Raw genomic sequence first — 27,777 nt, 5'->3', positions numbered from 1 at the left:
CCTGCCCCCGAGCTTGGGCGGGTGGGTAATTCTGTTTTTAGCCCGAGTAAAACCTGGGCCGATAACCACCTCTAGAACCCAGTTACCTGGGTTCCAAACCAGACTAGGGCAAACCTGATCCAAATGAACAATCCCAAATATGCCACCAATATCCATTAAACAAATTGAAGTCAATCTTAGAGGAGAAAAACCATAATAATACTTGGAAAAGAAGGGCATGGGCAAAAGGGGGATCGTAAAGGAAATATTCCTGCCATGGGCAACTACAAAGAAAAGTGTCAAGTGCCAAACAGATTCGACTACTACTTTACATTAAAAAGAAAAAGAAAAATGTCTATTTTGGAGAAATATGTTACTCTTGTCATCCCACGTACGATTTGGTTTAGAGTCATTTCAAATCTGTTAATCATCATCCCAAAGAAATGTGGATTTTTAAGAGAACAGATACGTCTTATTCCTGTATGTGTATCATTCCACAACTTTACTCGAGGTTTTGCATAGCACTACTTCAGGATAAGACCATAATCAACTACAGGACAGGACATGGCCATAACAAGCTAACACAGACTTAACATTTTGGACAACTCTAAAGGAGTATTCGAGGAATGCCTAAATCCATTCATCCAATCCCAGCGTTCGTAGAGAAGTTGATCCTACCTAGCCATGAAACATTGCCTGAAAATGGTAGCGCAGCACAGTGGGGACCCAAGGTAAATATGGAACATCGTTCCCTGCATAGGGGCTAAGGATTGGTAATTCCTTGTCAAAGCTCATTGAACAACTAATCATTGATAGAGGAAAATTATAACAACCATCATTGCATGTGGAACTGTAAGCTGCACCATGCCAGACTATTACGTTTCGAATTCAAACAACTCCTCCTCAACCACAATCAAATAAACAGTTTAAAATAGATAGGTAAAAGGCCAATACAAAATCTTGGAAAACAAGGTCCCGAACATTTAGAGCCTTGAATGCTACAAATGCAAACTACATCATCTATCCCTACACTGCAAAACTCTGACAGTTTCATCTACTTCTTTACCGTTCCGCACACAGAGAGAGAAAGGGGGGGGGGGGGAGAGAGAGAACTTTACCATCTATTATTCGGTGGTTTAACTTTGTAAATGCGAACAATCCAATTAGATGTTGTAAAAGCCTCTTCCAGATATTCAAGTTTAATATCCTTGTTTCCGATTTCAACCCCCCTTGCACGATCATACCTGCCATTTCAAAAAAAAAAAAACACCAACAATTACGAAACAAATACTTTAAGAGTACAACAATGCCTCTAAACCACTAAGCAGAAACCAGTACGAATAGGATGAGACTGATGCACGGCGTTGCACACAAGGGTTAAATGTTTCTTGTGTGAATATTTTTTTGATAAGTATACGGTAAAATTATATTAATACAAATAGGCATATCCCAAGTAGACAAGGGGTATACAAGAGATAACACCTATTTAGGAGGAAGAAATAGAAACAAGAAAATCAACGTGTGAATATTTAATTGTGTTTTAAGGGACTTTTCAGGGGTAAATCCAGAATCAATACCTTTGTGCTGTATGACATACCATTTATTGAGTAGTCGACTTCATATTTTTTTAATATATTTCAATTGTCCCTGGTGATGTTGAGGATGATGATGCAGGAACTTTACAGTTTGCTTGAGTATTAGTGCTTATGGATCTCTTATTACCCAGTGCCATGTATTGTTAACATGTAGATTTCTTCTAACCCTTCAAGAAGGATGAGTTATGACTTAACATATGAATCAAACCCGAGTCAAGTTTACACGAGCTAAGCTCAATTTATTGATGGTTCATTTACAATTTGTATCCATAAATAATATATGTACCATGACAAGCAATCAACCCAAACACTTGCACAGCCTCCATGCCTTGCCTTCATAGTGATATGCAGAGCTTCTATCCCTTGCTTCTAGCGATGTGCATCTACTTTATGTTTTGGTTTTGACTTTTTATTAATTTTAGTCTCTACTTCATTCATAAAGTAGCTCTTTGATTACTTACGTTATCCTTGTTTCACATGCACGTGACACAACCACCCTGCTATTATTAAAACTGGTGCATCGTGTGCTTCTGGTTAAAACACAAATGCATATCCATTTCCAGTTGAATGGAAGATAAACCTTTAACTTACCCAGGTGGTTTGCCATATTCTGTTGTCAACTCTCCAAATCGATAATAAGACAATTTGTACCTGAAGACCAAAAGAGATTAAAAAGACATAAATAAACAAATAAAACTATCATGTACCAGTTTTTTTATAAATTATAATGCCCTATGAGAGAAAAAGAGAGAGTTTATGGACTGAAGGTGGAACGGCTATATTATCGTATGCAAAGATAGTTCAGTAACATATTATCAGCTGACATTAAGACCAAACAAATGCATTTCTCACTAGCAATATAATATACACAATTTGGAGGGAGTGTCATGTATCAGGCTCACAATTTCGAGAAGGGTATTGGCTAGTATTAATCATAGAAACGGAGACATCATAGAGCTCACATATACACATACAATAACCTGTTCGAATAAATTATTAACAATTCTAGCTGAATATTTTCACACCCCGCCATGAAGGTCTTGCCCCAACCCCGCATGGGGGAGTGGGGTGGTCTCATACTCAAATAACCGCATGTATCATTGTAGCAATGCAACAAAACTTACATGAGACAGTTCAACATCTTGGGAGCAGCCCCTTTGTCAACACGGTACTCGCCATTAACAAGATAATCAGGTTCTTTTATTACAGGGAAGACCCCACCTCCGATTCTCACCATCCACAAAAATCTGGAATATATAAATATTATAACAAAGTAGCAGCGATATATTTGTACGACAGAACCAACATAAACAAAAGGGCATCAAAGTAACCAAGTAGCAGCGATATCTTTGTACGACAGAACCAACATAAACAAAAGGGCATCAAAGTAGCATTATATGTACTCTATACTCAATAGATTAACAGGACACAGTTCTAGCGTCCACTTAATTACAAACCAAAAATTGTTTAGCAAATTAACATAGCCCAAAGATGCAAAGTAATGATAAGCATGTCAGCCATAAACATGGTATTTGCTATGCACAGCTGCAACCTATTTCATGAGACAGGCAGACCAAGTAGTCCAGAAGTTATTTGATTACTTTTTCCAAGATTATTCAACAAAAGAGTCAAACCAGTATGCCACAATTGGTTGATACACAACCCACATAAAATATAACCACTCTTAATAGTCAACATGACTTGGCTCAAAAACAAAAGGCCAAAAAGAGGGGGCTGCTGGGGCATTGTGTGACTTGCTTACCATAAAAGCTGACGGACTAATTATGCATCTTCTATGATCTAGTCAAATTTACAAAAATAAAAATAAAAATGGACACATGCATGCAGGCGTGCACACAACCACACACGTGTGCAAGCACACAAACACATCACTTGCTTCAAGAAATCATCCAAAGTGTACAGGGTGTTTCCAAATTGGCCTTACTTGTTAATATCATCGGAAGAATAGCCAGTAACCCCTCCAAAGACAACTAATACATAATCCACATCAAGGGACCTCATAATTTCATATGCCTCATTTTCATATGATGACATTGCACGTCCAACAGTAGCAATGTGTGTATTGTTCCAGGTGTTATTATCAACTATAACTGTTCTGTTTCCCATAGCAGTTATCTGGTATCCATAATCCCACCATGACATCACCTTAGCATCTGGAGGAGTATTCTTCCGCAGCCAAAAGTATGCCTCACGATAATCATCAAAGATGACCCTGTTGCCATGGGCACCCCTAGCAGCCAAGACAATTGAGGGAGACGAGTATGCCTCTGATGTGACCCAGGTACAGTGTGTTGCATACTTACTGAGCAAGTAAAAGGCACCGAGAAGTAAGGCAATAGCACCATTTCTTTGGAAAGGCTGGGATTGATCAAGTGAAGCCTATTTGTGAAGGAAAAGTAAGCAACAGTAATTTTTAATATACAGAAAACATAATCAAAAGGATATCGTCACATAATGTTGGTAGCAAGAAACACAAGCCAACTATCCATTTTCTCCTATGTGATCTCGTCGGATTTACAAGCAAATACCTACTCAAAGAACCTAAACACTTGTTTTGGTTTTTTTTCTTAAAGGTAATGTAATATTTCACGTTCTTCCAATATAGGGTTTCGATCAACCCACTTTTAAATGCTCAGACTCTTTCCAAATTTCAACCCAAATTGAAATGGGGTTCGTAATGTATAATAAGTACTTTAGACACACACTAGTGGCATTAAAATAGATAATTTAGAAACCGTAAAAACCATGAGCTAATAAAAAGCTAAATTAAAAAAAACAAATCCTACCACCAAGGGAATAATCGCATTGTTGCTATTTGGAGGATGATCCATTTATGTTTGATGTGGTGTGGAAAGAAATGGGTGGTGCTTTGAAGATAGAGAAGGTTCGATAGGAGAACTTAGAGAGTTTTTCTTTAGTACTGTGTATTTGGGCGAAGGATCTTGTATTGAATGCAGACATTTTTCATGATTTGCTTTTAGCCTATTCTTGTTCCTAGCTTGTATATAGGTGTTTCCTCTTGTATACTTCAGGTGTACTTGGGCTATGTCTAATTTACCAGTCAATAAAATTTCTTATTACTTATAAAAAAAAAAATTTAAACAGTGCCTAAAAGATTATGTTTCACATCAAGATATCAACATTGACAATATAAACTAATTTTCAGCTTGCCATCAATATAAACAACCTTAAAACTCTCAACAAGAGACAACCATTAGACTATCAATAAAGCATAATATATATATATATACACATACATATTATACATTCAACTTGACTTTATTCCGGCTACTTGTACACTCCTAGTGTTGTAACAACCTAGCCCAATAATTATAAGGTTAGAATATTGATAATTTTTATTGGGCCTAATTATATTTAATGGGACATATTGGATAAGCCCGCGAACGATAAATTATTGATGTTAATTAAGAGTTTTAATTAGGTTAAAAACTAGGTTAAATCACATTTGTTATTTATTGACCGAGTTAGACTCCCTTTAAAATTTAAAAATCGGCCATTAGAAATTTATTTTAATTAAAAATCATTACTAATTGAAGTCCCCTACGCAGTCTTAGTCACTGCCAATCCTATATTGAATGAACTACTAGATCATGTTTTTAGATTCAAACTCTTTTCTTGAATGATCGCGACCGAGTCCAACTCGAACTTGAACTCGTCAACACCCTCTCAAATCTCTCTATAAATATCTCTCTTTTGTGTGTTATTTGAAAAAAACCAAAAACCTCCGTAAGTGCAGCGGCCGAACCCAAGATACCCAGTCTAGCATCATGCGTGTCCCACGTTCACCACGCCAATAGTCAACTGCCTCACTCCTTTCACAACATCTCTCACGTTTTCTCTCTCATTCTAGTTCATGTGATCGATTTCACTCCAGAAATATTGGATTAACGTTGCGAGATAAGTAGCATGATCATACCCTTATACGTATGTACAGTAAACGACAGGTCTTTTATAAAAGTATTATGCATGTACGCCCTCCATTAGAAGCCTCTTTTTATGTACCCAAGTCATGATTAATTTATAAATATCATGATTTTATGTATAAGTTTTGTGTTAGTTGCAAGACATGCATCAAATATTTTATGAAAATCCATAATTTATGTGAAAATTTATGCACGAAATTAGTTATGAAAATTCATGATTTTATGAAAAGAGTTATGCATCAAAAGATTTATGAAAACTCATGACTTTAAGTGACGAAGCATGTATCACGAAATTTTCTAAAAGAATGCGATTTCATTTTAAATCTATGATATGACAAGTATGCAAGTATGATTATAATGAAGTATGAATGATAAGATACGAAACGGCCTATGTTATGATATGAAGACGATACCATATGCTATGGGCATTTTGCATTGCCAGGTTGTATATGCTAGTAGTGCACCTAGTGTGTCTTCCTTATGTATGGATTGCACAACCCGCGGCCACGGCCGGAATTGGAATCTACTTAGGACTTGTTTGGGGAGTGAAATGAGATGAGAATTTTGTGAATAATAATAAGATAGTTTGTGAATAGTAGAGGGATAGTTGGAGTTAAGTAATTTTTGGATTTTGGGAAAGGAGAGAAAAAGTTGTATAAAAAATATTTTTTTTACAAGTAATAAAAGTTGAATAAAAAATATTATAAAGTTAAAATATTGTTAGAAATATAGTTTTATAATATTAATTTTGTTTGGAGATTTGAAAAAGTTAAATTGTTTTGTATTTTTTGTTTGAAAGTTTTGGAAAGTTGTAATGATTAATTTGAAAAAGTTGTAATGATTAATTTTGTATTTGAATTATGTTTGGAAATGATATGATATGAGATGAGATGATATGAGAATTTTGGGATGAGATCTATTTCCAAACAAGCCCTTAGATTCGCTAACCCTAACTCACAGTGGGTATCGGCCTATGACAAGTGAAAGACAAGTTCATATTCGTGATATTTACACATATTTATGAGTACGCATATTTTTCAAGAAACTTTATGTTTATTATGTTTACTGTATAATGTGTTTCATAAAGTGTTAAAAAAGCATAATTAAGTTGCTTAAGTGAGTGATTTATTTCATCAAAGAAGAGTTGAGCACTTAATTATGCATCAAATTCTAGTATTGGATACCAAATTAGTTGATGCCAATACTTTGCACACAAAAGTTCCATATTTGCTCTTAAAATGATAAACACTTATATTATGCTTATATGCTGCAGGGCATTTCTGGAAAGAAAAAAAAAAGAGTCATGCGGCATGGAGACTTGTTTCATTTCCTCACCCTTTAGCTGACATTTCCTTGGGGAATAAAGGAGCAGGGCATTCTTGGAAGGAGGAAAAGCCTCAACAGCTAAGTCAGAGAGGCTATGGAGGAGATATGGGACATGAACCAAGTGGGAGGAAGTCAGTTATGGGGTTAGTGGATGCCAAGGGACGTGGGCGACATGAGAAGCAGAGTACGGGCGGAGATAAAAAAGAAGTGATTACGCTGGAATTAGAAGTGGTACCTAGGTGAGAACATACATGAAATTGGGGTTGGAAGAGAAAAGCAGAGCACGTCCCTGGGCATATACACGGATTGCGGCTGAAGTGGAGGGCTTTAGGGGCTCGGGGACTTGAATTCCTGAAGAAAAAAAAAATCACGGCTCAGACCTCTAGAAAATTTTCCTCTGTGAGCTATGGCTCTTCGCCTGATTATTTTTATTTTTGAAAAGAGGATGCAAGGCTAACTTTGTAGCTTGAGTTGCGGGATGGAATTTGATTTGTTTTTGGTTTTAGTTTAATGAAATTTCTATTGGTTTAAACGTTATTTTTACTCTATTGCAAGCCTGAAATTGATTTGAAACTAGATAGAAGCTCTTGTTCTTGCTTTGTTGTAGACGTAAGGCTCGACAAAAGCTTGAAAATTTATCAAGGCTCTTTTCAGTTAGATGTTATAATGGGTTTGGCTGGCAATGCAGTGAGGATTTTTTTAAGATATGGTGCAAATCTGAACATGAACTCTCCATTATCCGATTATAAATTCCTTGACTAGATTGATAGTTGAAAAAATTAACTAAGAACCAAATAAAAAAGAGACCCATCCGCAGCTTAACTGTTTGATAAATTGCTTCTTAGAATTTCTTTTCTTTTGAAATCTTAAGTATTTTATGACTTCATTTTGCTACATTTAGTTTCATACTTTGTTTATCTTATTTTCAAAGTTCTTTACATGTTAAGTAGTACAAATGAACTTGATACTTCATCACTTAGATTTGGACTCAAATGTAGATATGCTTATAGCTTGCGTTTGTAATTAGATTACATAAATCCTTACATATACTCTATATTTGCATAACCATAAAAAGTTCAAAAAGAATTCACACAACACCCCCTTCCCTTTCTTTATACATAAACCATAAGACTTAAGCATTTTCAAAGTTGTTTTAATACCCTTTTGTCCCTGTGGAATACAATTCCAGATTTATCCTTGATACAACTTGGCACTTTTACACTTGGAAGAACACACTTGGAACCACGTTAGTGTTGCTTATTAAGTATTCGACTCTTTTTTGTATGTTTTTATATTTTAGGCTCCCCAGGTGAGGATTTTTATGAGGATGTAGCTGCAGGACAGGACTTGGCCTAGGGAGACGAGGCAAAGGCCTAGATAGTTTATGTTATGCTAGTTTTATGATATCCAGTTTAATAAGTTATTTTGATAAGCACATGAGACCTTATTGATTTTAAATAGGTGCTTCCGTAGATTCTCGTTAAGAAGGAACAATTTTTAAATCAAGTTTAATAGCACACCGATTCTCCGAAAATTCTAAAAATGACTTTATTGGGAACAAGGTTGATGGACACCAAGGTGGACTAAGTCTTATTGATCATTTGCAAGCTTCAGATGGGGTAATCACAAGATCGAGAGCTAAGAAGTGCAGGGAAACAATACAAGAATTAGTACAATCTACTTGGGACGAGTCTAGCAAGAGCCGAATATTCAAAATGGGTTTGAGAGAAGGAGATTTAGTGATCATCCACGTGATATAAGATATGGAAGAGTACAACATAAATTAGAGCCTATTATTATGTTTATGTGATTGAAGGCCTTGGACTTGTTTATTTCATTAAAGGAGCTTAATTTTATTAGTTATAGGAATTAGTCTAGAATAATCGGACTTGAGAATACTTGGTCCACATATGTTTTATTTTGTTGAACTAGGAATTCAAGAAGTTACTGTAGCCAAGTTATTGTAACCGCGGCACTATTCATTCAGGGGTATTTTTTGAAGAAAATGCTTTATTTTGGCTAGATTTTTAATTAGGTTTTGGTTTAAATACTCTTTGTAGCCTCATTTTAATCAGTTCATGAAATTTGATGAATTTATTCATTGTGAATTGAGTTTATCTCCTCTTATTCTTGAATGAACTTTTAAACTTATCAACGGCAAATCACAACCTTTGTGGCGTTCTTCCTTATAATTTAGGTTCTTGAGACAGATTTTTCAACGGGTTTAGATTTTCATATAATCTAGGTTCTTGAAACGAGTTTCTCAACGGGTCTAAATTTTCTATTGGCTTGATTTTGGCTTTCTTAGGTGAGTTTTCTAATTGATTGTGAGTTCAAGGAATTCATTTACATGGGTTCATATCAGGGGCATTACAAGCGTAGCACCTACGTAACACCATTGACATTGGCTAATGTTGATGTGCCTTTTTTTTTATTGGAAAGTAAGAACTTTAGTAATAAGAAAAGTAAGCATAGCCAAGTACACGGGACAAACGTTGATATGCCTATTACGTCAATCATAAAAAATAATAATAATGATAAAAATAACCTTGACTACTTGCCACGTAAGCTGAGTTACACGTGTTACACTTAAGGTGTTACAAGTAAACTTTTTCTTAAATTATTATGTACATGATGAAGTTAATCAATTAGTCAAATTAAACAGCACTTGAATGCTAGCGTGTGGCAAAGAAGGGAGGAGAGAGCCTAAAATCACTACACCACCGATGTTTACCAGGCAGAGCACTAATACCTAATCCAATTAAAGATTCAAAAGAAGCTTGATCATATCAACTAAAACAACTATAGTGAACAGAGTCCGTACAACAAACAAACATCAAATGTATGCAACCTTTACCACCTCAGTCAACGCTCAGGGGCATATGCACTTATTAACTTCATGAATTTGCTTGGTATTAACTAAAGAACTAAGCCTGTAATCACATTCACTAAACTGGAAAGTAAACTCATTGTATAGGTAAACAAAGGAGTTCAACTAAGACAAAGCAGTTGGAATTGTTGAACAACTGAGATTCCAAAGCATGTGATAAAAGCAGTGCTTCCTTAAATTAGCTAGAATAAAAGGCCGAACTTATTTTATAATGGAGATGAACTCACCTTAGAAGATCCCTTCAAGCTACTGCTTCCCCTCACAAACCCAGTCTGGGTAACCTTATTCTTGGCCCTTGCTACCAGAGTCAAATTCTTTATAGTTGCAGAAACAGCAATGGCACTTATAAGGCATACTGCAGGTGTAGCAACAAGAATCAATCGTACCATGACACCGGCAAAATATATGCTTGTGAGACCATACATAACTATAAATATTGTGGCATCTGACAACCGCTTGAAGCAAAAATAGAGACCCGCAGGAAAAAGGAAAAGCAAGATATGAAAATCGAACATGAAAGATGACCAAGCAGTTGGTTGATGCTCTGAGACGGAAGCAATAATTGGAATATGATCCTTTGCATATGTTGGATCAAGCAATGAGTAAAACCGGCCAGTCCATGGAGAGATATAACCAGATGCCGTGCCTACTCCAAGAGCAATAGCACCAACAGCTATAGCAGTGGTCACAGTGATCCTCAAAAAGGCTTGAAATAATTTTGTGTCACTTAGTAAGTGTTTAACCCAATCTAAGAAGAAGAATACCTGCACAAACAGTGCAATTTAGTGCCAAAACAGACATGCGCGCAGAGATTATCACTTCTTTTTTTAATAAGGCTTATCACTGAGACCAATGGATTCGATAAAGCAGCATTATAGCATTATTTACGATTGGCAGCATAGCTACTCTAGCGGCAGTGCACAATACATTGAAATCAGAATCATACAAGTTAAAATAGACTGTAGTTAATATGGTGATTCCTTTTTCGTTTTTAATAATAAGGGGAAGTAAAGTGAAACAAGAAGGCTCCCCCGACCGAACATGCTGAAAAAAGTAGACAAAACGAAACCTGCAACAAGAAGAACACTCCCATGGCAGCCATATGCTCCCCAGACTGAACATGCTGAAACCCCACAAACCGAATCTGCATAGCAAGCAGCATTCCCAACACATACATAGAATTGTAGGCCACATACAACCTCATGGAATATCTGCCCGTGATCAAAAGCACCAGCACATAAAGCGGAATCAAATTGATTATAAACACATAGCCACCCCACGCCGAGACCATATAAAAGTAGCCAAAAGCCGACGCCAAAGCCCACGCCAACGATCCCGTATTCACGGCCTTCACAAACAAGTAAAACGTGAGCAACAACGCGAATATCGCCACACCCTCGTTATCGTAAGACCCCGCCACCGATCTGGATATATAACCAGGGCAAATTGCAATCAGTGCCGCTGCAACGAGCCCCGCGCCCGAATCCCAAACCTCTTTGCCGAAGAAATACGCCACCAGAGTAGTGTTGGAAGCGAAAAATGGTGCCGTCAAGACGCAGACCTCGCGGATATGGATGGCGAAGCGAAGGAAGCGGAGGAGCCAGTAGATGATGGCGGCGGTAACCATGAGACCAGGGTAGAGGGTCCCGCCGATGATGCGGCCGAGGGGGTACCAGCTCTCGGAGTCGAACCAGTTCCAGAACTCGTAGAAGCCCTTTTCGGTGAGGAAGAGGGTTGTACGGTAATTGAAGTAGGGGTCAAACTCGTGGATCATGGACTCGTAGCGGAGGACGCTGAAGAGGCGGGTTATGAAGGCCAGGACGTAGACGAGGCAAAGGATCGACACTCGGATCAGGAGCTCCTGCTGTTTGGTTTTCAGTTTTAGAGTTTTGAGCGAGAGGTTCGGGATTAGATCTGATTTCTTCAGGGGGCTTTGCATTGCAGCTGGGATACTCTGGTTCGATCCCGATTTTACAGACCCGTTTACGGGTTCGGCTTTCCCAACCATGTTTGGTACAAAAGAAAACGAGAGGGGTTTAGTTTAGGAAGATACAAAAGTTGGGGTTTAAAGCAGCAGATTTTCCATGGAGATTTCTCGGGAAAAAGGGGAACTAATGGACAGTAGAGTAGAATATCCCAACAAAAGAAGAAATGTGATGCCCACTTCCTTGTTCAACCTCACGTCGATGTCAAGAACAGATAAAAAAAAAAAAATACAAGCACAGAATCTCTCTTATAAAGTTGAAATCTCTCAAAAAAAAAAAAAAAATGAACAAGTTTACGTCTCGCCAGGCTATTCTCATTTTAGGATCAAACATGCAACTTCACTGATCATTCAAAAATACCTTTAATTGTATATCTTTTGATCCTTAAATAACCAACAAAATAGAATACTACTCTAACTAGAAAGTAACAATTGCAAATAACATAAAACTAGGAAATACTAATTTACATAGGAAATAACAATTGCAAATAGAATAAGACTAAGAAATACTAATCTAACTAGGAAAGCAATAAATTCTGATTTGCATCAATTGTCAGCTCCCCTTAAGAACTTGACTCTGGCAAGTTTTGACGAGTGTAAGCAGCAAATAGATGTGGATGTAAATACTGGACTTCCAATGCTTGCAACTAAATTGATTCCCAATTTGGACGATATTTCCACTTCACTAAAAACTTGTAATACCCTCCTCGACGGGTTGTAACAAATTGATGATCAAATATGGAGGCAATCTCATCTCGAGTAGCTGTATTTTCTGGGACGCAAATAGTTGGTGTATGTGATGCCTCTTGAGTTGGTAATGTGGAAAATTCATTTTTATCACCCTTAAACTCAGTGAGATCTTCTATGTTAAATTTTGGGCTAATACCAAAATCAGAGGGCAAATCAATGATGCCCAATTTCTTGGCAACTTTAAAAGGACTCGCTCGTCGTGCATGAAGCTTGGTCAAACTCCCCGAAGGAAATCACTCCAGTCTTAAACGAATAAGAACTATATCACCCATGCTGAATTGCCTATCTTTGCACCCTGCATTTGTAGAAGCTGCATAAGAATTTGTATGAAAGGTAAGGTGCTGCTTGCATTCTTCATGAATGTCCCTCATATGGCTAGAAAAATCTAGTGCAGCTTCGCTTGGTCTAGGGGGCAATGGTAAGGAGTTGTTATCGATTGGAGTGCTGGGTCGGAAACCATAAACCACTTCGAATGGGGTGCACCCTGTTGATATGTTAACATAATTATTGAAAGCAAATTCTACTTGTGGAAGTACTATATCTCAGCTGGTGACATGATCCGCGACTAGGCAATGTAATAAATTTCCCAAGCTCCTAGAAAACATAAGTTTCGTCCCCATTTTCTGTCCCTGTCAGACATGATAGAAGCTGGAACACCATGTAATCAGATTACTTCTTGCAAGAATAATGCAGCGATCTTTGAGGCATCATAAATCTTGTGACATGGAATGAAATGCAACATTTTTGAAAAACGATCTACGACCACCATAATTGAATCATGTTGCCGAAGAGTTTTAGGCAACCCAAGAACAAAATCCATGCTAATGTGCCACCATGGCTTGTCCAGAATGGGAAGGGGTGTATAGAGCCCCGCTTGTTGCTTGGTTCCTTTATTTATCTAGCAAATCCGACAACAATTAACCATTGTATGCATGTCTCTACACATCCAAGGCCAATAGAACCAATAAGCAACAACAGAAAAAGTTTTATCATATCCGAAATGCCCAGCTAAACCCCCGTTGTGGAGTTCTGTAATTAGGACTCGTGGAAAGACCCATGCGAAATGCACATTCATGTTCTATAAAATAGATACCCATCTCTCAAAGAATATTCACCACCAGATATGCGCATATGAGTGGAGAGATTACTCCACACGTTGCTGAAGTCCTCGTCGTTAGCATACTGCATTTTTAGACTATAAAATCCTACAAAATTAGCTGAAAACATATGTAATTGGTGAGGTCTCCTACTCAAGGTGTCAGCCACCTTATTTTCAGTCCCCGACTTATGCCTACTAACAAACTTGAACTGCTACAAATAGTTCATCCAGGGAGCATGTCTAGCATTTAGCTTACTTTGAAAATTTAGGTGCTTCAAAGAGGCGCGATTAGTGTAAAGAATAAACTCTCTATGAATCCAATATGGTGGTCGCCAATGCTTGAGAGTTTGAATTAAAGCATAGAATTCCATGTCATATACCAAGTATCGCCGGCCAGTGTCATTAAGCTTTTCACTTTAAAAAGCAATGGGGTGACCTTCTTAACTCAATACTCCTTTGATTCCCACATGTGAGGCATCACAAGCCACTTTAAAAACTTTAGAGAAATCAGGCAAATTAAGCACTGGTGCTTGCCCCATTTTCTCTTTAATGTAGGTGAAGGCCTTGGCAGTTGCGACACTCCACGAAAAGTTCTTTGCTTTCAAACACTTGGTGATTAGGGCCATTATAGTGCTGAACCTGTGAATAAATCGTCGATAGAATGTGGCCAAATCGTGAAAGCTCCTGACTTCTAAAAACTTCTGGTGCATTGGCCAATTTTGAACAGCTTGCACCTTTGTGGAGTCGGCCTCGACACCTTGATCAAAAATTATAAAACCCAAAAATTTGGCGCTTGTCTTCATAAACGAACACTTGTCTCGATTAATATAGAGTTGTTCAGCTCTCAAAGTCTTCAATACCTACTCGACATGGTCTAAATGGTCATGCAAACTTTGGCTAAAAATTAGGATATCATCAAAATAAGCAATGACAAATTTACCCAAGAATGGCCTGAGAACTTGTGCATAACGCGCATGAAGGTGCTTGGCGCATTGGTTAATCTGAAGGGCATGACTAGCCATTCAAACAAACCATCTTTTGTTTTGAAGGCCGTCTTCCACTCGTCACCAGACCGGATTCGAATTTGGTGGTATCCACATCAAAGGTCAATCTTAGTGAAAATAGAGGCACCACTTAGCAAGTCCAACATGTCATCAAGATGGGGAATGAGAAATCACTATTTCATGATTATCTTGTTAATTGCTCTGCTATTTACGCACATCCTTCAACTACCATCTTTATTGGGCACAAATAAAATCGGAATGGCGCAGGGACTAAGAGTCTCGGATGAAGCCTTTGTCTAACAATTGTTGAATTTGCTGACTAAGCTCTTCATTCTCGATGGGGCTCATGCGATAGTGTGGTAAATTAGGCAAGGTTGACAAGGGAATCAAGTTTATAGCATGCTGCACATCCCACATTGGAGGTAATTGGTTCGGCATCTCATCCGACATAATATCTTGAAATTCCTCCAGCAATGTGGCGAGTTCCGCTGGAATAGAACCATCATCTTGCTACCATTAGCACCATATCTTCATCATGCATGACTTGAGAAAACTGACGCATGGTCAACACTGGGACAGCTTCCCTTTGAGTCTCAAATTTTGAAATCTACAAAGGATCTAAAACAAATTTCTTACCTTTAAAATTAAAGGAATAAGTGTTAGCATATCCATCAAAGGAAACCCTCCGATCATAAAGCCATGGAAGCCCCCAATAACATGTGACAAACGGTCATAGGGATCACGTCATAAGGCTTCGTCCTCATATTTTTTCCCAATGAAAATTAAACCAAGCATCGATGCTTCACTAGGACTGAGTTGTTTTCATTAACCCAACTGATCCGATAAGAAGTAGGATACTTCTCAATCTTCAGCCCTAAACGTTCTACGGCAGTTTCGGAAATCACATTCATGCCACCGCCATTATCAATAATGACATCCAAAGCTTGACCATCATGTTCAATGCGTGTGTTGATAATGTTGGTATGCAACCACTCGGGATTAGCTTGGAGCTCTTTCTTAGTTTCGGTCAACACTTGATGGATCATGCAACTAGGTAAATCCAATGCACCCAGGTGTTCTTCTTCATCGTGACTTCCCTCATCAGTCTCCTCCTAATCCGTTTCTTCAACAGTGTCCATTACCAATAATTCTTTTTCACATATGAAGGCTAACTTTTTATCTCTTGCAGGACACACAACAACATAGTGCCTAAAGCCTTTACATTTGTAACTTTGTGGCCCTTTGCTAGAAGTTTTTGCTTTTCCTTTCTGGTATCCAATCATCGCACCCCTGGGTTGATGTTTTAGCAATGGTGGCCTTTGGAATGAAGGCTTTGGCACACGTTCCGGTCTTGGATCCGTTGACATCATTTTTCTACCAGTTGAGATTCCCATTTGCTTCTCAATACGTAGTGCTAATTGATACGCCTCCTCCATATTAATTAAATGTGCAGTCAACATCTCCTTGCGTAGATCACTGCATAATCCCATGCAATATCGAGCTAAAGTTTGTTATTCAGTCTCCACAATCTTGCTACGAACAGTCAACTCGTGGAAGTGGTCTGTGAATTGATCATCACTCAACGACCCTTGTCTGAGTTGTAACATCTCTTCGAACATCATTTGCTTATAATCAATGGGTAAATATTGTTTGTGACGCCCCCAGATTCCACTTGGGATCGAACAGACATCCGAAGTGTCGGGACATACAACACAAGGTACCTACCCCCGTTCATGACATATAAGATGCAATATTCACAGCAGATAATTTTTTTTTTTTTTTAGCAATACTATGCACCAAAGTTATAATATCCATAGTTAAAACATAAACCATGCATACTTAAAACATCCACGATTACAGCACGGGTCTCAGAAGACTATAATCACAAAACAACGGAGACATGGCTCTATAATTACCGTACCAAAATACACTATTGGGCTAGTTCGTTGAGTAACTCGCGTAACTCGACTAACGATGCCAGAATACTATCCAAAGAACTATGGAGGCTGCAAGCTCTGTGTTGCGTCTACGGCGTCTAGTCAAACTCCTCTAGTCTGCCAGTGTCTTCTTCCTGCTCTGATCCTGACATATTGCATACCATTCGAGGGGAATGGTAGTTGGGACTACCACGGTGAGATTTGATTACAAATCTCAGCAAGTTAACAGGAAACTTCCACACAGGTTAATGATGCATGCATGGTAGTAAAAGCATAAATACATAATCAAAGTCATAAGTAAGCATATCATAACTTGACATATAGCATGGCATAAATGACATAACTTGAACTGAAACTGAAACTTAACTTGACTTGACATGGCATGTACGTGAATTTAAAACATAACATGGACTAACAACATAGCATGAACGTGAACTTGAAACATATCATGGACTTGAAATATAGCATGAACGTGAACATACATAATTTGAACATGAACCTGAGTACAACATAACATAAACGTGAACTTGAAACATAACGTGAACGTGAATATGACATAACATGAACGTGAACTTGAACATAGCATGAACATGAACATAACATGACATAAACATGAACTTGAAACATATTCTTGTCTCATGGGTCACCATGATTGAGTAATCTTATCTCATGGGGTTACCATGATTGACATGAACTTGAAACTTGACATGAACGTAAACTTGAAACATAACATAACGTGAAACATGACTTGAATGTGAAATATATGAATTTGGAATCTTTTTCAATAGACTTTATCATAAAGTGACCAAACGGGTGTTACATGGGTTCCCTTGAGCCGTGTGTCCCTATCGATTATCGCATCACAACACAGGTGTCTATACCAGCTGTGAGTGCGTTAATACGTACTCCACAGTTGTTGTGGCCCCATGTATTCTATGTATCACAATTGCTGTGTCTCACGTAATGTATGCTCCATAGTTGTTGTGACCCCATACTTCATGCTCCACAGTTGTTGTAGCCCTATGAATTGTTTGTGCTACACTTGCTGTGGACACATGTAACATAAAGTGTGACTCCATCGTCATTAGTGCCTAGCGAGCTCCGGTGACCAACTAGTTAGACCCCATTCGTAACTTGTTGACTGTACTTCGTCAACCCAGGAAATCTCACACCTATTTAGACACTCCAGCGTAACAAAGGAGTTCCACTAGGATATTACCCCATCCTAGCTTTTAGGGTCGTGATTAACAAGAATAACTTAACTAGCATACATGACATTTCGTACCGTGACGTGACATGAACGTGACATAAAAGATAGAAGTCCTGACGTAGCGTAACATGACATGAATGTAAGATGACAGACATGACATACTTTGAGACATAAATGTAACAGAAAATATTTTGTAACATGACATAACATGTGACAGTGAATATTATATGACATGATATATGTGTAACAGATGGCATACATAATGTGACATACTTGCAACAGATAATAACATGTGACAGAAATGTCACATGCAACAGATAATAACATATGACATAATATATTATGTAACAGATAAGATTTTCGTGACAGAATAATTCGTGTAATAGGTAAACATGTGATGACATGGCATGGCATGACATATATAACAACAGGTGAACATAAACTGTAATTCCCTTACCCATCACACATACACAGTAAACTGATAGTAAGTTAAGAGCTAACTTACTTTGATCGTCACGTTCTACGAGATTAAAGCGTGAAACACGAGGAACTGTAAGAGGGTATTCTAAAAGTTAGAACTTTAATTACTAACAATTAGAAATAGACAACTTAGAGTAAAATTACCATTTTACCTTCTACATGCGAGAAAATGACCATTTTACCCATAACTTAAGGATTTCACATCCTAACTCCAAAAATTACCAAAATTTATATTCCTCATGTAAATTTTTTCCAGGACTCAAATATCAACTCAGAAAAATTTAAAACCATTCACAACTATGGAAAACCCACAATGGCCGAAACATTTACAGGCCATTTCTCTTGATTTTGGTTCAATTCTTTCAAAATTCAAAACTCAAGATTAAACCAAAATTTTGTAACAAAAATCTTCCTATCCTAAGTTTAAAAACACACATAAAATATCCATTAAGAAAAACTAATCATCAAAACAAAAAGGTTTATCCATTAAGAAAAGCTAATCATCAAAATATTCCAACTTGCACAAAACAAAAACTGTTTTTCCACTTCCAGTTTTCAAATTTCTAAATCTAAGGAAATATATCATCAAAAGCTTTATCCATGCAACAAAGCCTCAATGAATATTCATAAACACATGCTAACAACACTCCATAAAATTTTCGGACCAAGATAAGTCCATTAGATTGGTCAAAAATTTCAAAATATATCATACTCTCTAGTTTCACGCCTAGAATGACCTTTCCATGGTTAAAAATACTTTTGACTGATCAAATGAGGATGAAATGAGACTAATAAGATATTCACGGAAACTAGACTCAAAGAAGAACAACTTTTATGAATGATTCATCGTGAGAAATACTTACAAAAGGTTGAAAATGGTCATGCAAAAAGACCCAGAAATTTGCCCAAGAGAGCTCTTTTGGGTTTCTCTCCAAGAACGAGAGAAAGAAGTGATAAAATTGAGAGAAGTGTGTCTTGCATGACTTCAGACTCCTGGAGGGGGGAGTTATGGGCTTGAATGACCCTTGATTGGAGGTGGCTATATGACATATAGTGGAGAATAGAGAGGAGCAAGGATTGCCTACAACAGCTGTGAGAGATGGAGGTTGATGAAGTGGATTTCTTCTTCACATCAAGGCACTATTGGGTGCAGCCAATGGCAGTGGATGGTCTGCCATGTGGGGGAGGAAACTTCTTCAAGAAACTTTGTCAAGGTGGCCAATTTCGTGGGCCTTGGTGGACCCTAACCAAGTGGGCTTCAATTTGGGGTTTAAAGGGGGTTTGGTTAGGGTTTGAGATGCTATCAAGCCCAAAACCAATTTTTTTTGGCCTAATCAAATCTCCAAGATTTAAAAGATTGGATAATGATTTCATAACAAGTATTTGATTAATTAATAGCACGTTGAAGTGATTTAATCAAGTGATTAAACATAATGCTAGAAATCAAATTAAAAAAGGTTTGGAGGCCAACGTTAGGGTTTGGGGAAACCGTTTAGGATTTCGGTTTCAACCAAGTTTTTGGGGTTTCAATTGGATTCCAACCATTTAGGGTTTCGCTAGGGTTGAAACTCTATTTGGTCTGGCACAATTTGGTTGATCAGATGAAACAAAGCTTTGCTTAGGTAGCATGATCTCACACCTTGACTTCCTTCACAAATCCATCTAATGGTTCCTCTTTGTGCCAAGTCTCTAATATTATTCACTATGTGTGGCTAAGATATTGCCAAGTGTCCCAATAAAACTTCTCTAACCTAATTTGGACATTCCACACTGTGATCTTGAATACACTGCACTGTGTGCGCTTATCAAGATTACTATTTACTAAAAAAAAAACATAATAAACTTAGTACTGAAAAATTTTAAATATTCATATTAACCTATAGTGAAAATCATTTACCAAAATTCAATCACGAAGTGCCCTTAAAAATAAATTCACAATCTCGAACAAGCGTTTCGTTCGGAATTATGAAAATTAGTTATTGCGCCATAAAATCTTAAATAATCAACTGAGTCAAAAGGCGTAGACGATAATGCATTCTGACACTTCTAACTACCTCAAATAATTAAACTCATATTTCTAGCATCATAGTAAGTAATAACACTGACTATGTTGACAGACTAAAACCTGCGCGATTGGTCGATTTGTAAAAAGTTATGGGGTTTTAACGAGGTTTCTAAAGTCAATAGAAATTTCACCAGTGCATTTCTAGCGAGCTGTTATATTTTTCCTTAAGTCGTTCCTTCATTTCCTCCCAGTTAGAAACTGATGGACGTCAGGTACAACGTAATTGTTCTTCCACGCTTCCCCACCATGCTCGTGCATGACCATTCAATTTCATCCAAACATAATGAACCTTTCGATCCTTCGATACAGCAAACCAATCGAAGTAGTCCTCAATAGCCATTAACCAATCTTCAAAAGCGTTGTGTTCTAATTTTCCATAAAAATCCGACACCTCTACTTTCATCCTCTTAGTCAGTTCATCAAGAGGTTGATAATTTGTGCCATGTCCACCATGACCTCGTTGAAAATTTTGTTTGTGACATCGGATTCGAGGCCCACGGTCCTTAAACTCCTGGCCACCTTCATCTTCCCAATCTTCTTCATCATCCCTATCACTTTCGTCGAACTCCTCCCCACGAACTTGGCTGTGCCCTCTCCGATTGAAAGACCTAAACTCCCTTCAAGCTTGACGCTCATCCATGACATCTAGTCGATGAGTGAGTTGCTCCAAAACTGTGGCGATTTGATTGATTTGGTGCTGCAAATTGTGTTGTTCCATGTCTTGGTTGCTCATATTTTGGTTGTTTGAAATTTGGTTGGTTAGGTTTTGGTTGTTTGAATTTTGGTTGTTCGGATTTTGGTTGTTGGCGTGGCTTACAAAGTACCATGACGGGTTATAGGCATGGGGGTGCTAAGCTCCTTAAGGAAGGAACCTTGCTATGATGCCAAAATTGATGCCCACTTCTTGGTTCAACCTCACGTCGATGCCAAGAAGAGAAAAAAAAAATACAAGCACAAATTCCCTCTCTATAAAGTTGGAGTCTCTCCAAGAAAATAAATGAACAAGTTTCTGGCATCGAGGTCTTTTAGTCCCATCTCAGGATCAAACATGCAACTTCATTAATAATTCAAAAGTACCTTTAATTGTACATCCTTTGATCCTTAAATAGCCAACAAAATAGAATACTACTCTAACTAGGAAATAATAATTGCAGATATAATAAAACTAGGAAATACATCTACCTAGGAAATAACAATTGCAGATAGAATAAAACTAGGAAATACTAATCTAACTCGGAAAGCAATAAATCCTAATTTGCATCAAAATGTGGGATTGAGAGTATCCAAAAGTGGGTATCAATGTGGTGTTGTACCTGTTGATAGGTGGTAGAAATAGAGCAGAACTAGACAGAGAACATGTTTTTGTTTTGTATCCATATCAACAATGCGGCGTGGAATGTGGTGTTTGATTTTAGAAAAATTCTATAATCATTCCCACATCACACACCATATATAAATTTTTTGTCTCTTATCAAATATGTGGTATATGAATGATGAGTAGAAATACTTAATTAGTTTGGCAAGAATAAAATTTTAAAATATTAAAAAATTAAAAATAAATGTGATATGTGGGCTTAATTCATAGCCAAGCTCTTGATTTTAATTTGGGATTAATTTTCCTAAAAAATAATTTTGGTTGGCCCTGGACTCTGAACTTGACATTTATGCACGTATAACTAGGCCTATGTAGAAAAACCGCAAGGCCCGGTCTGTCCGAATGGCCTGACCTGATCGATAAATTAAACTATTTTTTGGGTCGAACTCGTGAAATGCCGGTTTCAACCCATGAAATGTCGGTTTCAACCCGAGCAACTCGCCTAAAGTCATGTTCTAAGCATGGAATATAAATCAAACCCTAGCTGACTAGCCCTCCCCATTCTCTTCCTCATTGTCTCCGTTCGTCGACATGGTCATTGCCTCCATTCGTCATCACATTATTCCTTCTTAGATTGCGACAGGGTGTGCCCTCCACAAGTTCGTCACCCACCCATCTTTCAGTTCCAAAATATGTTTCACCTACCCTCATAGAGAGCCATGATTTGTTGATTCAAACCAAGAAAGCTTCAAAGACCCATCACCCATTTCAGTTGCATCGAATCTAAGCTTGGTAGGTGCTAGCTTCTCTTCCATTTAGTCACCCACTGAGGTCCTCAAGTGAAACAGAGGCCATCGTTGGGCCTCAATGAAACTGAGCTCTATAAGCCTATCACTACTTATTGCAAGTAGGAAAACCTCCATTTCATACGACTCTTTATTTCCTTGCCAATCAACTGATTGTTGCGTAAGGTGTCAGTTTGTTATGTTTAGAAAGGGAAAATTGCAAATGGGACAATAGTTTAGAAAGTGTTTGCTACTTACTGATTTCTTTGTTTGCTTGCTTGTTATGGATACACACAATTATGCTGCGCACATTCTCACTCACATGCAGTTTTGGATATTCATTCAACAATTGCTTGGAATGTTTTCAGACTTGACGCTTAGATGTGCTAGTCAAGCACAAAGATGCATCAGGGTAGTTTCATATGCATCTTAGGTTTTGCAAATACATATTGTGTAGATCACTGAAGTAGACGGGTGGAATAAATTAAGCACGTATATGAAATTGGGAGGTGCTATTAAAATAAGTTGACTTTAGGTGCAGAGACTAGAATAGAAATGCTCTATAAGCATCTGTGGCCACCTTAGCCCTTGCTTGGGATTTGACGGTGACTGAAATATTGGGACATATAACACAAGGCTACACACCCCTCGTACATGGCAGATATTATCCTATGCACCTAAGTACACTAACAGTATGCAATAACGTAGCAGCAAAAAAATAGTAAAGGTCGGATAATCTAAGCAATGCGATAAGCAATTGCAAGCACATAGCACACCGTACTAACATCATATCTCAACATTATCCAAAACATAAACATGTATCATAAAGATATAGCATCCCAAAACATAGAGTGTAGTTTAAATGTCCCAAAACATGGGACCTTTTCAAAACATAGTTCCACAAAAGTTGAGATCTAAACCATAAGTCCCTTCTTTCTTTCTTTTTTTTCTCCACGAAACAACTTAGGTTCCAGTTTTCTTCAATAGGGTTTGGGCTTCACATGCTTTTCCAAGGTCCTATCTTTATCTTGATTGTTAAGCTGTTTGAATTCCACAATGAATTCAAGTATTCTAGAGATCTCCCGGTCGATGACCTTGAGTTGCTCTAGGATGGAGGGCTCAGGCTGACTTGCAGTCATCTTAGGCACGATCCTATCCAGAGGAGGAGGTGTTGTTCTTTTCCTCTTGGTCATAGGTGTCGTCTACTATACCTGTAACAACTTCTACCATTCCGGTTGGAGAATGATAGTAGAAACTACTACAATGAGATTTCAAGAAATCTCAGCAACTAATCACACAACATACCATAATTAACACGAGCATACAAGAGGCACATCATGAAATACATGCATGGACATGTACTTGACATATGACTTGACCATTTTCGAAAGACTTACAACAAAATTTAACTTTTCAGAAAAAACTTGTTAACTTTTCTTATTCACGTGATCTAAATCAGAATTTGCCTTATCAGAACATATCACAAGATTTGCATCGAGTGATCCTTATCATATCACGAGATTCACATCAAGTGATCCTTAACACATAAACTCTTATTCTTGTTCAGAGCATGGACACAACACGGTTCCCCTTAGCACCGCGTGCTCCTGCTAGTTACCGCACCATCCATGGTCCATGCACCGTGATGAATACGTCATAAACAGATATTCATATTAACTCGATCTTATTTCGTCAGGTTACATGCCTTATGCACCCACTTTAGGTGCTTCCTCGCTCTGGCATTCTTTTAAAAGAATCCATTTGAGACTTGTCGACGATACTTTGTTGACCTAGGGGTTACCACTCTAATCTGAAGCACTCCAGAGTGGATAGAGGAGTTCCACTAAGACATTCCCCCACCCTAGCACTTGGGATCGTGATAAAACTTTTAAACCCTTTTCTTTGAAAACTCTTTAACCCAAATGCATGTGACATGAGACTTAAAACATGTGTACTTACACTTAACATATGACATATGAAATGCCGTGCAAGAAATAACCAAGCGTAACATGTTCAATTCATAGCATGATAACATAAATCACATGAGATATCAAAACATATACATGGAACTATGAAAAATGGGCCTTGGCCGAAACATATAGATGCAAAAACATTAAGAATCGTCACTTGAACATGCTTCTTCTTCCAACATATTTGCTTAGAAATCAAAGCATAATGAAATAAAACAGAAAATCATGGTGTTTGGCCAAGATCCAAAACTTCTAAGACATGGTATAGCCGAATCATCAAGTAACACAAATCAACCACAATGTTTTCTTTAGAACCGAAACATGCATAGAACATTCTTGCCATTTTCGTCTTAAACCAAACATACCATTCATGTAATATTCATATTCTAAGATCACATAAGCATATTCAAACAAACAAACAAGAAATAGCAAACAAAGTAAACATAACAATGAAAGGATTTACACAATCATATACAAATATTAACCAAGAGTAAGTTGAGTGTATACTTACAAAAATTCACGCAAGGAAATACTAGCAAGTTGTAAATCCGAATGTGCTTCATTATAAAGTGCCTAGAAAAAAAATCATATTTCGTGTTCTTGAGTGTGTGAGGATTTCTAGGGCGTCCCTTGATCTCAAATCATTCGGCCTCTAGGGTTTTTTTGGTCAAAACCCCTTCATTTCACTCATGAAGTAAAACAAGACTTGAAACAAGATGAATACTCATGAGGTGTTCGAAAAACATGGAGTGTATACATCCCCTACCATTCGGCTTCAAGGGTTCCTTGAAAACCTTAAAGCCTTCTTCCATAAGAATGGGTAGAAAGTGTGTGTATTTCACCATTCTCAGAATCCTATGAAATTTGAATATCTTTTTGAGTTGAGCAAGTGACTTGTATGTGTAAGACTAAGAGAAAATCCGATTCTTACTTTGTCTATTCTTGATGGTGGCAAAATCCTCTCTTGAAAAATAATCTCCCTTGTTTGGTTGGAAAGAAAGTGAGAGAAAGTGCAAGAATCTTCAAGTGAACATGTGAGAATTGTGTGGAGAGAGTGAGAGTTCATGCAAATTCTAAAAAATAGCAAGGGAAAAGTCCATAGGTGTGTGCTCCCTCCTTTTTATAGTCATCTCCTCACTTCCCTTTTTGGTTGCTTCCAAAATCCTTGCATGGATGACAAGTGGTAAGTGTTTTCTCCTTCCCTTTTCTCTTTTGCCGAAAAGACTCTTAGAATCTCCACTTAGATTTACATTGGGAAGGGACTACTTGGGGTGGTTGGTGTGTAGGGTTTCCTCTCCCTTGGCTGAAATCCCTTCTTTCCCCTTTATGCCATTCCTTTCCTTAAGCAAATGAATATCTCTTCAAGAGTATCTTTGTAAAACATCTTATGCCTCTTCCTTTTCCCAACAAACAACCTTTGGCATGGATGACAAGTGACATGGGTGTGTGCCTTGCCTTAGCCGTCCACTCTCTCTTCCACTTTCCAAGTTGATGCTTCATCTTCTATTGCGCCTTCCCAAGATGACTCCTCATGTGCCATTGGTCTTAAAATAACCTGAGTGACAAGTGGCAAGTGGCAAGTGGCAAGTGAAGAGGTGCATTGGAAATGTGGTAGTCGAAATCCTAGGGGCATATTTGTCCTTTGACACAAGAGTTCTTTCATCTAATCTTCTAGAAGCTTAACGCATGCTTGACACTTGGCAAATTCTAACAAAAATCCGAAATCCCATGTGCCCCTTTTTGGTTTCCCATGCATCCTTCCTAGAGAAACTTCATTCCTCTTCCCTAGGCTTCCCTTTCCAAGAAATCTGCCTTAGAACTTGAAATAAGGCCAAAACAAGGTTTTAGGCGTGTGGGAAAATGGGTTGGCCGAAAATCCTTTAGTCATCCTAGGTTCCTTATGTCCCTTGATTATTCTAGAAGGTTTCTAGCTTGTTTACAAGTGGCAAATCCTCTAGGGTATGCGTGCAAGCCACCTTTTGGTGTTTCCCTACACTTCTCTCTCCCTAAGCCCACTGTCAAGACCAGATTCATAGTGCAACACATGCATGACACATGGCACTAGTGACTAAGGTTTAGACCATGGACCTAAAGCCATTAGGCTTGGGTTTCTAAATAGGGACGAAAATCACAAGGTAATCTAGGGTCACTCCCATTTTAGGCTCAAATCACTAAATTAAAGACTCTAAGGCCTTCCAAAGTAACGAAGGCTCTCAAAATGTCATGGCAACCAAAAATGAATTTTATGGGCCATGTTTAGACAAACTCGGGTCATCACAACATCCATTTTGGCCCAAATGTGTGTAATTTAGGCCGAGTGCTCTAGCATAAATGGGTACCTTCTGCATCATGTCTAATGTATTTTCTTACATTAGGACTTGAGGCTAACTCTGGTCTAGCCTATTCAAGCAATATAGCACTAGACTATAACTTACCTGTGCCTAGATGCCAACTACTCAACCTCTAGTTTCTGCACTTTGCTTTCTGGGATATGGACCTAACATATTTTTTCATTTTTTTTTTCAAATGGAAGGTCGTCATCAAAATCAAATGCTCATGAAGAGAAAAAGGAGATTGTTCAGCCTCTGCTCACCAGTCTCTTTGGATTCAAATGGATTATTCATTAAGCACAAATGGGGAGTTTACTATATAATTAAAATATAACTTCCAAGAACTGTTGTTGGAAGTTTGATGTTTATTTATTTGTTTGTTCGTTCAACCCAAACAAATTTGTTTGTTAAAATGAGGGTGAAGATGCTAGCTGTATTTCTTCGATATCAAATTTCTAGTAGAATATCCTTTTTTGTTGAGATTTTCATTAATTATTGTTGTCCTTGAAAAGGGAATAATTTTTAGCTACTTGATAAAAACTGTAGCAATAATGGGTGTTCTAATTGCTAACGTCGTGTTTCGTATGCCTTGAGCTTGTTTCTGTAACACCCCGCTTAATTAACTTTTGATTAACCCTTAAGTAAGATTAGGCTTTTAATTATGGCTTAATCACTTTCATTAAGGTTGATAGTGAGATTAGCATTAATGTTGGTACTTAGTGTTAATGAGCTAAGGATTAGAGAGGCAAGCCCATTAGTAATTTTGGTGAGGCTTTTTAGGACCCAAGTACATTCATGGGCCTAGCCCAAGAAAAAAAAACTTGAACCAAGCCCTTAGGAAATGAAGGCTAGTCTTGGTCCAAGTATAGGAAGGCATAAGGCTTTTGGTGTAGATTGGACCCTTGGCCTTCAAGCTCATATGGCCCATAGTCATTTTGGACTTCATTTTACCATTCAAAACCAAAGGCCCAATACACCATACCATTGGTTTCCTTAAGCCCAAATCACACTCAAAGTACCCAAATTAATTTTTGAAAATTTGCTAAGGCCATTAACCATCATACTTGAGGTTAGTGCACTTTAAGCTATGCTT

General features: G+C 37.8%; 1 protein-coding gene across 2 annotated transcripts; it reads right to left on the bottom strand.

The window, feature by feature from the left end:
* Positions 1-400: 400 nt before the first annotated feature.
* On the bottom strand, positions 401-11,961 carry LOC108981619 (dolichyl-diphosphooligosaccharide--protein glycosyltransferase subunit STT3B-like). 2 transcript variants are annotated; one of them, XM_018952857.2, is made up of 7 exons: positions 10,825-11,961; positions 9,983-10,519; positions 3,520-3,974; positions 2,699-2,821; positions 2,166-2,225; positions 1,098-1,223; positions 401-742 (listed from the first exon to the last, which is right to left on the bottom strand). In XM_018952857.2, the coding sequence occupies exons 1-7, from the start codon at positions 11,761-11,763 to the stop codon at positions 658-660; spliced, it is 2,325 nt and encodes a 774-aa protein (XP_018808402.1). In that variant the 5' UTR covers positions 11,764-11,961; the 3' UTR covers positions 401-657. The 2 variants fall into 2 exon arrangements, with proteins under 2 accessions (XP_018808402.1, XP_018808395.1); XM_018952850.2 differs by having other exon boundaries at positions 401-731.
* Between the last annotated feature and the right edge of the window lie 15,816 nt (positions 11,962-27,777).

Source organism: Juglans regia, chromosome 6, assembly GCF_001411555.2.
Source record: "Juglans regia cultivar Chandler chromosome 6, Walnut 2.0, whole genome shotgun sequence".
In the NCBI taxonomy this organism is placed as follows: Eukaryota; Viridiplantae; Streptophyta; class Magnoliopsida; order Fagales; family Juglandaceae; genus Juglans; species Juglans regia.
This window is presented reverse-complemented; position numbering and strand designations above follow the sequence as displayed.

Bases quoted from the DNA above. Each gene is read 5' to 3' on its own strand.
- LOC108981619 (XM_018952850.2), bottom strand. From the start codon at position 11,763: ATGGTTGGGAAAGCCGAACCCGTAAACGGGTCTGTAAAATCGGGATCG. The intron at 10,520-10,824 runs GTTTCGTTTTGT...CTGTTTGTGCAG, and splicing joins GAGTGTTCTTCTTGTTGCAG to GTATTCTTCTTCTTAGATTG. The intron at 732-1,097 runs GTAAAGTTCTCT...GCCCCTATGCAG, and splicing joins AAACCACCGAATAATAGATG to GGAACGATGTTCCATATTTA.